General features: G+C 35.7%; 1 protein-coding gene across 1 annotated transcript in view; it reads right to left on the bottom strand.

The window, feature by feature from the left end:
• LOC122675636 (ELL-associated factor 2-like) overlaps nt 1-12368 on the bottom strand; it is a 41370-nt gene that overhangs the window by 28284 nt on the left and 718 nt on the right. Inside the window, exon 2 of the mRNA XM_043874608.1 lies at nt 1753-1847. Within this exon, the coding sequence (XP_043730543.1) occupies nt 1753-1847 (95 nt within the window). The remainder of the gene's footprint in view (nt 1-1752; nt 1848-12368) is intronic.

The following is a 12368-nucleotide window of genomic DNA, read 5'->3' on the forward strand; positions in this document are numbered from 1 at the left end:
TGTCTTTCAAGAAATTTTAAATTTAGGTTTTTCTTTAATAAACCTCACAAAGCAAAAAAAAGCCTTAGATTACTAGGTACTTAATTTCCAAACTATTTTAGAGATACTAGAATCTGAACACTTTTTAATAACAGTAAAACAAAGCCTTACTTATCTACACTGTTTCACACTGAAATCTATTTTTCATTTCCTTCAGTTTCTAAGGGAACACATGAGAAACATACAATAAAATGCCCCCACGAATTTAATTAACATTAGGGAAAACCTCACAGGCACCAACTGATATAGTCTGACATAAAAGTGAGGTCTCAATACATAGTATTGGCTGATAAAAAGAAAAAGGTGGAAGGATAGATAGAGGATAGAGAGCTTACATGTTATATCTCTAAACATGATAAGCCATCTCATAAATGTATATTAGAGAATGTGGATGAACTAGCACAAAACCATTCCTATTACAAAAATTAAACAAGACAAAGGAAAAAAATCTCAGAAAGTCTGGTGTTTTCTATGTTAAACTATAAATTTACAATCTTGGTTTTCTTTGAGAATAGATCAAGTGAATATAAAAGAAACAAGTTGAATGCTGCGAAATTTCTAACTCAAGGATTAAGAAAACTAGAGCATACAACGTAAACAGTATTTGATAACATCTGAAGATTTTTGAAATGGGCAAAACTTTTGGTAAAGGCCCCCTGACCTAGTTTCTCTCTTTACCAACCCATTCCCTAAGTAAGTTATTGCTAAAATCACTCCTAAAGCACAAATCTAACCATGTTAATTATCTGCTTAAAAACCTCTGAAAGTGAAGTGTTAGTCGCTCAGTCTTGACTAACTCATGCTCAGACTCTTTGCAACTCTGTGCTCTGTCCATGGAATTTTCCAGGCAAGAATACTGGAGAGGGTTGCCATTCCCTTCTCCAGGGGATCTTCCTGACTCAGGAACTGAACCCTTGTCTCCTGTGACTTCTTATTTGCAGGCAAATTCTTTACCCACTGAGCCATCAGGGGAACTTTAAAAACCTCTAGTGGTTCTCTAATACCTATGGGATAAACTTCAAATTCTATATTACAACTAAAAGATTCTTTATAATCTGATCCCAATCTACCTTTCCAGTCTCATATCAATCATTTTTCATCATTCTGTAATTTACTACATGCATTCATTTAGTCACAAAATTCTAGTCCTTTCTCCACAGAAACCTTTCACATATTGTTCCTTTTGCCTAGAATATTCTATTCCTCTTATAACTGGTGAAATTCCACTTGTCCTTTAAGTCTTGGCCCAAATAGCATCTGTTTTGTGAAGCCTTTCAAGATTCCACCAGGCAGAGCATTTAATTCTGTTCACGTGCTTAAACAGAATTTTTTCAGAGCTCTAATCTATAGCACTAGATATTCATGTGCCTGTCTGCTATAACAGATTAGGACGAGGTGGCAGAGGATATGCTATTATTCCTAGCTTGTAGTACAAAATCTGGTTCATAATAGTGATTTAATAAATATGTTTAGACTTCTAATTGCTTCACATCATTTAATAAGATAGTTCTTGAAAATTACAAAGTAAAGTTTAAGGTTTCAAGCATTTTAAGATTGTTTTATCTAAGATAGTTTAAGATCTTTTGCTTTGCTGTATTTATTAATTACTTTAACTGATCATCACTATATTAACTGTGCAATTATTTTCATTTAAATTTAGTAAAAATCCTATAAAAAAATCTCTTCAGTTTAAATAGTAATATATATACTCACTTCTATATTTGGTAGAGTAATTGTCACCTGTTCACCTTTGCCGACTTCAAGCTCTCCTTCACAAGAAGTGTCAATAGAGGCAGGTTTGAAGTCATCTAAAAATACATACAGATACAAATTTTTATAATATGGAATAATACCTGAATATCTGGATATCAAAAAATGAGATTGTTTCAGAGTGATAAATCATTTTCCAGTAGCCAGTAATTAAAATGGATTAGAAGAGTCTTAATATTAAAAACAAACAAATAAAATACAATCCAGTTTTTCTGTATATATAATTCTGAGGAAAAAAAGAAATAACTACACTCTAAAACAGTGTTCCTCACATCATGATGCCTTAGAATCTGTTTATATCAAGATGATCCAAACTAAGATGTTCCACTGCTAAAAATGAAATAATGTCAGTGTCTTTACAATTTGCTAAAACCAATAGTCAGTGGAACATTTTCAGCTTTCAGGTTTTTGTTGTTGTTGTTCAGTTGCCCAGTCGTGTCTGACTCTTTGCAACGCCATCAACTGCAACATGCCAGGTCTCCCTGTCCTTCACCATCCCCCAAAGTTTCCCCAAGTTCATGTCCATTGCATTGGTGATGCTTACCAACCATGTCATCCTCTGAAGCCCTCTTCTCCTTCCCCTCAATTTTTCCCAGTATCAGGGACTTCTCCAGTGAGTCAGCTGTTCATATCAGATGACCAAAATACTGCAGCTTCAGCTTCAGCATCAGTCCTTCCAATGAGTATTCAGGATTGATTTCCCTCAAGATTGACTGCTTTGGTATCCTTGCAATCCAAGGGGCTCTCAGGAGTCTTCTCTAGCACCATAGTTCGAAGGCATCAATTCTTTGGCGTTCTGCCTTCTTTACGGCCCAAATCTCACAACTGTACATGACCACTGGGAAGACAATAGCCTTGACTATACGGACCTTTGTTGGTAGAGTAATGTCTCTGCTTTTCAACATACCGTCTAGGTTTGTCATAGCCTTCCTGCCAAGAAGAAACTTTCCTCTGATTTAATGGCTGCAGTCTCCATCCACAGTGATTTTAGAGCCCAAGAAGAGGAAATCTGTCACGATATGTCCACCTTTTCCACTTCTATTTGCCATGAAGTAATGTGGCCAAATGCCATGATCATACTTTTTTTAATATTTAGTTTTAAGCCAGCTCTGTCACTCTCCTCCTTCACCCTCATCAAGAGGCTCTTTAGTTCCTCTTTGCTTTCTGCCATTAGAGTGGTATCATCTGCATATCTGGGTTATTGATGTTTCTCCCACCTATCTTGATTCCAGCTTGTAACTCATCCAGCCTGGCATTTTTCATGACGTGCTCAGTGTATAGGTTAAACAAACAGAATGACAGCAGACAGCCTGTTGTACTCCTTTCTCAATCTTAAACCAATCAATTGTTCCACACAGGGTTCTAACTGTTGCTTTTAGACCCACATACAGGTTTCTTAGGAGACAGGTAAGATGGTCTGGTATTTCCATCTCTTTAAGAGCTTTCCACAGTTCGTTATGTTCAGGTTTTTGTTTTCCCCTAAATTCTTCTTAAACCACCTTGGTCTCCTACTACCACTTGTCTGCTGTCCTGTGGAAAAGTGAGAGAGTTAGTCGCTCAGTTGTGTCCAACTCTTTGCGATCCATGGACTGTAGCCCACCAGGCTCCTCTGTCCATGGAATTCTCCAGGCAAGAATACTGGAGTGGGTAGCCATCTCCTTCTCTAGGGGATCTTCCGAACCCAGGGAATGAACCCTGGTCTTCAGCATTGCAGATAGATTCTTTACCTTCTGAGCGAACAGGGAACCAAGGAATTCTGCTATCCTAGCAGAATACAAAACCAGTGAAAACACAGCAAACACATATTCATGGGGAAACTTTAAAGAAAGCTTATTTATTTTAACAGCTTGAGTTTCTCATGGATATATACACCACTAAAAAAATGTGTAAATTTAACCAAATCTGCCACTTCACATGAAATTAAAATAAGCTTTCATTTTGGATTAAAGTATGTCATTAAAATATATCACCTAAATGGAACTTAGGGTGCTGAGATATAAGTATTTCACATACTAAACAAGCTTAGAAACCTCAAAGAACACAAAGAGAAACTCCAACTAGATTAAAAACCTAAACATTAAGACCAAAACCAATAAAACTCTTAGAGGAAAATATAGGCAAAGAACACTTTGACATAAATCACAGCAGATCCTCTATGACCCACCTTCTAGAGTATTGGAAATAAAAACTAGAATAAACAAGTGTGACCTAATTAAACTTAAAGGCTTTTGCACAGCAAAGGAAATGATAAAAAAGGTGAAAAGACAATCCTCAGAATGAGAGAAAATAATAGCAAATGAAACAACTGACAAAAGATTAATATTCAAAATATACAAGCAGCTCATATAGCTCAAGAACAGAAAAACAAACCACCCAATCAAAAAGTTGAAACAGACATTTCTCCAAAGAAAACATACAGATGTCTAATACACACATGAAAACATGTTTAATATTGCTTATCAGTAGAGAAATGCACATCAAAACTACAATGAGGTTATCACTTCACACCAGTCAGAATGGCCATCATCAAAAAATATAAAAATAATAAATACTGGATAGAGTGTGGAGAAAAGGGAACCCTCCTGTGCTATTTGTGGGAATGTAAATTGATGTAGCTACTATGAAGAACACTATGGAGATTCCTTAAAAAACTAGGAATAGAACTACCACATGACCCAGCAATCCCACTCCTGAGCATATACTCTGAGAAAACCATAATTGAAAAAGACACATGTACCCCAATGTTCATTGCAGCACTATTTACAATAGCTAGGACATGGAAGGAACCTAGATGTCCATGGACAGATGAATGGATAAAGAAGTTGTGATACATACACACACACACACACACACACACATACACACAAGGGAATTTACTCAGCCATAAAAAGGAATGCATTTGAGTCAGTTCTAATGAGGTAGATGAACCTAGAGCCTGTTATACAGAGTGAAATAAGTCAAAAAAAGAAAAACAAATATTGCATACTAACACATATACATGGAATCTAGAAAAATGATGCTGATGAACCTATTTGCACAGTGGCAATAGAGACACAGACATAGAGAACAGATGTGTGGACGCAGCGGGGGAATGAGAGGGTTGGACAATTGGGAGAGGAGCATTGAAACATACATATTACCATATGTAAAACAGATAGCCAGTGGGAATTTGCTGTATGCCGCAGAGAACTCAAACCTGGTGCTCTGTGACAACCTAGAAGGTTGAGATGGGATGGGAGGTGGGAGAGAGGTTCAAGAGGGAGGAGACATGTGTATACCTATGGCTGGTTCATGTTGATGTATGGTAGAAACCAACACAAGATTGTAAAGCAATTATCCTCCAATTAAAAATAAATAAGTTTAAAAAACTAAGATATGAAAATCACTTAAAACTAATTCACATCAGTATACATCAATGTTTGATAATAATTCTGATATAGAATTCCTTCACTGTTGTCAAGTTATCTTCTGATTTTTTTCAAAAGAGAAGCTGGTGTCAGGTAAGAAGTTGGGCATGAGCAATGAGGGGTGGCCTATCCAAAAAGGATGCAAGCTGATCTCTAAAACAAAAATTTGGAACAATGGACTAAAGGGTTTAAAACAACAGACAAGTTATAGCTCAGTTCCACTCAAGCAGACAGATCTTCTATTAGACACACTCCCAAGACATGGGAGCAGGCTGACCCCAAAGCAGCTGTCTTCCTCATGCCTGTTGGTTTTCCTCTTTATATACTTCCTGTCTCCTTCTTTTGGTTGTGCCCAGTGCAAAATAGGGCTTGTACCCACCACCAGTCAAGGAAAGGAAATACAAATGGGCATACACTCAAGGCCAACTGGCAAGTTATATAACAACAAACTCTGTTGTGTATGTCTTCTCATAATTCCATCTGTTATGATCAGATATATGTACGTGTAGAATATTTACGAATCCTTAAAGGGCTCCTAGCTGCCTAAGGTTACTTGGAGAAGTGCCCATGGTTAGTGTGTATCCACTATGTGCCAAGGGCTCATGTGCAGGAGTTGGAATAGTCTCTGTGGTTAATTTTGTAGCATATCTGTGAGCTCTCCTGGGTATGCCTGGAATGGGGTTTAGTCCATTGTTCGAAATTTTTGTTGTGATGAAATAAAATCCAAGGAAGAGAAATAAACCAACTTGACACTTGTAATCCATATTTTTGTATAAAGGATCTTGATTTTTAGAATTTACAACTAATTCATGTTAAAACAACATCTGTGGGGGTCAAACAAGACATCTGCAAAGTCAAAATCTGCCAGTACGCTATAAATCTATAATCTCTATTTTAGTGTTTAAAAACTGATTCTTTTTCTTTATATCATTACTTTCAATCTTCACAACAACATTTTGCTTTTAATATTCTCACCCAAATTTTACTGATGGTGAACTCCTCTAAGTAATGAAGCCAGTAAAAGGTAACTCAGGAACTCAAGCCACTATTCTTCTTCTTGTTCAGTTGCTAAGTTGTGTTTGACTTTTTGTGACCCCATGGACTGCAGCACGCCAGGCCCCTCTGTCCCCTGCTGTCTCCTAGAACTTGCTCAGATTCATAACCACTGAGTTGGTGATGCTATATAATCATCTCATCCTCTGTCTCCACCTTCTCCTTTTGCATTCCATCTTTCCCAGCATCAGGTGGCTGTTTGCATCAAGTTTAAGTATTGGACTTTCACCTTCAGCATCAGTTTTCCAGTGAACATTCAGGGTTGATTTCTTTTAGGATTGACTGGTTTGATCTTCTTGGCAATCTGAGGGAGTCTCAAGAGTCTTCTCTGGCACCACAATCCAAAAGCATACATTTTTCAGTGCTCAGCCTTCCTTATTATCCAATACTCACATCCATACACGACTACCAGAAAAACCACAGCTTTGACAATATGGACTTTTTGGGGAAAGTTATGTCTGTTCTCTTTAATACTCTATCTAGGTTTGTCAGTTTTCCTTCCACAGAGCAAGTGTCTTTTAATTTCATGGCTGCAGTCACCATCTGTAGTGAATTTGGAGCCCAAGAAAATAAAATCTGTCACTGTTTTCATTTTTTCTTCTTCTATTTGCCATGCAGTGATAGAACCAGATGCCATGATCTCAATTTTTTTTTAATGTTGAGTCTCAAGCCAGCTTTTTCACTCTCCTCTTTTACCCTCATCAACAGACTCTTCAGTTTCTCTTCAGTTTCTGCCATTAGTCTGGCATTTATTCATAGGCTTTTAAGGGCTATGAATCTGGCCCAGTCTGGCATTTTGCATAATGTACTCTGCATATAAGTTAAATAAGCAGGGTGACAATATACAGCCTTGATGTACTCCTTTCTCAATTTAGAACCAATTAGTTGTTCCATGTCTGGTTCTAACAGCTGCTTCTTGACCTGCATACAGGTTTCTTAAGAGAGAGATAAGGTGGTTTGGTATTCTGATCTCTTTAAGAATTTTCCACAGTTTGCTGTGATCCACACAGTCAAAGGCTTTAGCATAATCAAAAAAGCAGAAGTAGATGTTTTTCTGGAATTCCCTTGTTTTCTCTATGATCCAACAAATGTTGGCTCTTCCTCTTTTTCTAAATATAGCATGTGCATCTGGAAGTTCTCAGTTCACATACTGCTGAAGACTAGATTGAAGGATTTTGAGTATATCCTTACTAGTATGTGAAATAAGTGCAATTGTATGGTAGTTTGAACATTCTTTGGCATTGCCCTTCTTTGGGATTGGAATGAAAACTGACCTTTTCCAGTCCTGTGGCCACTGCTGAGTTTTCCAAATTTCCTGGCATATTGAGTGCAGCACTTTAACAACATCATCATTTAGGATTTGAAATAGCTCAGCTGGAATTCTATCACCTCCACTAGCTTTGTTTGTAGTAATGCTTCCTAAGTCCACTTGACTTCACACTCCAGGATGTCTAGCTCTAGGTGAGTGACCACACCATTCTATATTACTCTACCCTTCTATATTATATGGCTTCTTTGCCTTAGATCCACAGCTCTGAACTTTTATATATATGCGTGTTTCTGGGGGTTGGTGATAGGAGATGAGCAATAGTCATAAGTCCCTTTGGGAATCTGATGAAAATTATAGACCAGTTATAGATCCTGTCTGCATAAAAATGCATTTATGAAAAAACAATCAAATACTATATAATTTCAAGGGATTCACAAGCCCTTAAAAGCCTATGAATAAATGCCTATAGTATATGAGATACACATAACATATAGAAATGTACCCAACACATCTGTAGCTTTGCTTAATGATAAGTTGGAATTTATAACCAATAAGTCTATCAACACTATTCTGAACCTATCTACATTTCTAGTGATTACTGTTGGAATTAATAAATTCCACTTTTTCTTGTTTATATTAAGTGTGTTATATTTTATTTACCTCACACAATAAATTTCTTTTAAAGTACGCAACTTTTGTGTTTCTAGGGGTTAAATAGAGCTCTAAAATTATAGAATGTATTGAATAATCTCATGTCATGCTTTGCATATGTTTTCTAATGTTTAAGTTGCTATGATTCCAGACTAAAAAGTTCTAATGTTTAAGTTGCTATGATTCCAGACTAAAAAGTTTATTTCTTTCAGTTTTTCTTGGTTTGGAAACCCCACTACCAATTTTATCATTTGTTTATTTTCCTCTGGATTTCCTTTGACTGTATTATTTTCTTCAAGTTTACAACACAATTACTTATACCACATTAAGAGTAGAAAAACATTTCCTGTTTTGTTCTCAATACTTTTCTGTTACTTTTTGACTGTTTTGGCTGTAGCATCACACAATGTCAGTATCTTCACAAAGGAGCCCACAATTAGTATCATAAATTTATTTCCTGGGATTTGAACTAATTCAACTAACTCCAAAACGCATACCCTTTCCATTATACCACACTAATCAGAAGAACATTACTGTAAATATAATTTTAATCATATGTTCATTAGTGTACTGTCTAATATTTGCTCACACCAAAGCTTAACAACCACTTTTGGGAATGGCTCCACTTGGTGCCTCACAGTCTTCCTGCAGTCACTGTCCATGAGCTCATCATTTTATGACAGCAAAAAATGGTGTCATTTACAAACTTAGGAATTTCCATCTTTATTCACTTATCTGGATATAAATTGTAAAACTAGCGTTAGCCCAAATTCAGCACTTGTTCTAGTGAGTCCTATTGCTCAAACTCCTCTACCCAGTGAGGCATCTGCAGTTAAGCATTTCGTTTATCATTTATAGAGCACCCCACATCTTCCCTACCACATGCCAACTATCTTTTGATAGGTTTTACTGCCAAGCCCTGATAAATGCTTTCTGAAAGTCTAAATAAATTACATTTTCTGGCACTCGTCATACACATTTGAATATGACCTTTGAGAATAACGGTGACTACTATTTATACTCTACCATGTACCAAACACTGTGCTAGGTTGTTTATACTATCTATTTTAATTCTGAAATTCTGAAATGTAAATGCTATTATTATTATTATCATTTTACAGTTAAAAAACTGAGACTGAAAACTCAGAGAATGTTCCCAAAGTTATATTACATATATAGGTGGTGAAGGTCAGAATTCACATCCAGGTTTTTCCAAAACCTAAGTGTATTGAACAGCATAATTACCCAATTACCTAAAAAACAGAATACTACTTTCTTCCAGGTCATACTGATTTGAGTGTTTGTTATAAATTAGGCCCACCCTGAAGGGGATTAAGAGGTACAAACCTCCAGTTACATTATAAACAAGTCTTGAAAAGCAAGAGAGTTCCAGAAAAACATCTATTTCTGCTTTATTGACTATGCCAAAGCCTTTGACTGTGTGGATCACAATAAACTGTGGAAAATTCTAAAGGAGATTGAAATACCAGACTACCTGACCTGCCTCTTAAGAAACCTGTATTCAGGTCAGGAAGCAACAGTTAGAACTGGACATGGAACAACAGACTGGTTCCAAATAGGAAAAGGAGTACATCAAGGCTGTATATTGTCACCCTGCTTATTTAACTTATATGCAGAGTACATCATGAGAAATGCTGGGCTGGAGGAAGCCCAAGCTGGAATAAAAAAAAAGAAAAAAAAAACAAGTCTTGAGGATAAAATACACAGCATAAGGAACATGGTCAATAATATTATTATAACTTTGTATGGGGACAGACACTAGACTTATGGTGGTGATCATTTCATAATATATGCAAATATAAAGTCATTATATAGGACACCTGAAACTAACATACGTCAATTTTGTTTCAATAAAAACTTTTTAAATAAATGGTTTTTATTTATTTTAAAACGCTAAAATATATTCTTACAAATTATGATACTTTTAATATATATTTCACAACCTTACCTGATTATAAAGATATTTACATTTAGGGGATAAATGAAAGCTTTGAGCATTATGTAAAACTGATACTGAAAATATTGTATTTTTCACATATCTATAAATTTAAGAACATTTCATAATTTTAATAAAAATGAGAGAATGCTGAATTTATTACTTCATTCTATATAAGATGAGCTCAGCAGTTTAAAATGAATTTTCTAAATTACATAGTTAATAGAAAAGTTGAAATTAATGTATTATGTGTGTATTTCTGTTCTACTTCATTACTGAGCTTAAACATGAATATATTTTTTTTAAAATAGAAAAAGTTCTCCATCAATCTCCTTCAGAAAAAAATATATCTTTATGCACAGTAGTGATAATTAAAAATAATAAACATTTTTGTTTCCCAGAAAGAAAATGCATAATTTTTTAAAATAAATAAACAAATCATGTCCACTTGCCTGTAAGAAAGTCTATAGTTTTCATCACTTACACTGAGTAATGAAAGGTTCTGTCTGCTTCAACAAGAAAAAAACTAAGGGTTAAACACCTTTCTAATGTCTTCCACAGGATTAGAAGTATATTCAAACACCTGGGTTTATTGTGGTTATTACTGGTGCTGTTTTGTTTATTTTCATTCTTGTAACTGGATCATCCAATACTCTGATTCTGAAGACACAATTCCAGCATTTTGAGAACTCTTATAAACAAAAGACTTTAAGGCATCTGCAAAGCGCTTTTCAAAGTCTATTTCTTTTTCACTTAATTTGGGCTTTATGCCCTTAAAAAGATATACCCAAGTGTCATGAAAATCGAGTCTTCAGCAAATTTGTATAATCTTAAAACATAATTTAAAAAAATTAATACTATGATGACTGGAAACCTGACAAAGAAGAGGAAAGGAGAAGGAAGATATTATTTGAGAGAAAGGTGTGGAGAAACCAGATAAAACTCTACCATACTTTTGGAAAATGGAACTGAAGAAGGAGAGAAACTGCATAGCCAGCACTAGCTGTCTCACTAGACAAAGTGTGGTAAAGAAGGGTCAGTGTTGAAGATCTGTTTGCAAATACACTCCCATTTATTCTATCAACTGGATATTAATTTTGCTTAATAAAACCCTTTCATAAAATGTAAAAATATATCCTTGGAAAGTTAAACCTGTAGGCTCTTGATATCTTCACTGTGAGTTACCATAATTAGATTGTGTACAACTAAGTAAACCTAAGGAGAATGTGAGTTTTAACAAAGCATGAAACACTTCAGAGCAAAAACTATAAAGATCTCTAAAACAGTCTTACAACAGAATGACTGAGAAGGGTGGAATGATGAGACACTAAGGAAGGGTACTGTAGTAAGAGGAAGTGAAAAAATACCTACTTTACAATTTTGCCACAGAAAAACAAGAGGTTATGACTCAATGATCTCAAAGTTTCCTTCCCACTCTATAATTCTATGAGGGTTATTATGCAAAGAATGAATGTTTTACATACCAAATCATAATATACTATGATTTCCTTCCTGGAATCTACACCATCCAGCAAAAGAGTTCTATTTCCTATCTCAACAACATAAAAGAGGAAAATGTATCAAAACTAGTTCCAGAGGACAAAAGAGCTTTCTAATAAATTAATAGTGCACCCTTCAATACTGTGATCATCAGTATTTGATAAATGATTGAATGAAATCAGGGGTCCAAAAGAGATATAGATATAAGAATGATTCAAAATCTTTCCCCAGAAATACACTAAATAAGAACCCCCATCAGTCAGAGACACCAAAAGTGAAGACAGGAAAGAATATTTCCCTACCAACCTAAAGGCATTTTCTTTCCCATTTCCCTTTGCCTCCCATCCATTTGTCACCTTACTACATTTGTTCCTTGAGTAACACGCAAGAGGCTGAGATTCACAGGTCCACTAACATGAGGAATTTCCCCCCACTAAATAAGAGTACCTGTATTTTCATTTTAGATATCTTTAAATTAATGAAGTATGAGAAGAAGTATGTGTTCCATTAGAGGTCACATATATGGAATCAAAACACTAGAGTTTGAGTTTGATTCTACCCAACGGCTTCAGCTTCTGGACCTCCGGTGAGTCGTGTATCGACTCCCTGGTTTCTGAGGCAGAGACAGCAATAAGTGGATTTTCCACTTCGTGAGATCGACGCCCCTAACCCCTGCGTGGTTCAAGGGTCAACTGTACCTTCTTCTCCACCTCTGAATCGT

This window comes from Cervus elaphus, chromosome 19, assembly GCF_910594005.1.
Source record: "Cervus elaphus chromosome 19, mCerEla1.1, whole genome shotgun sequence".
Taxonomy (NCBI): domain Eukaryota; kingdom Metazoa; phylum Chordata; class Mammalia; order Artiodactyla; family Cervidae; genus Cervus; species Cervus elaphus.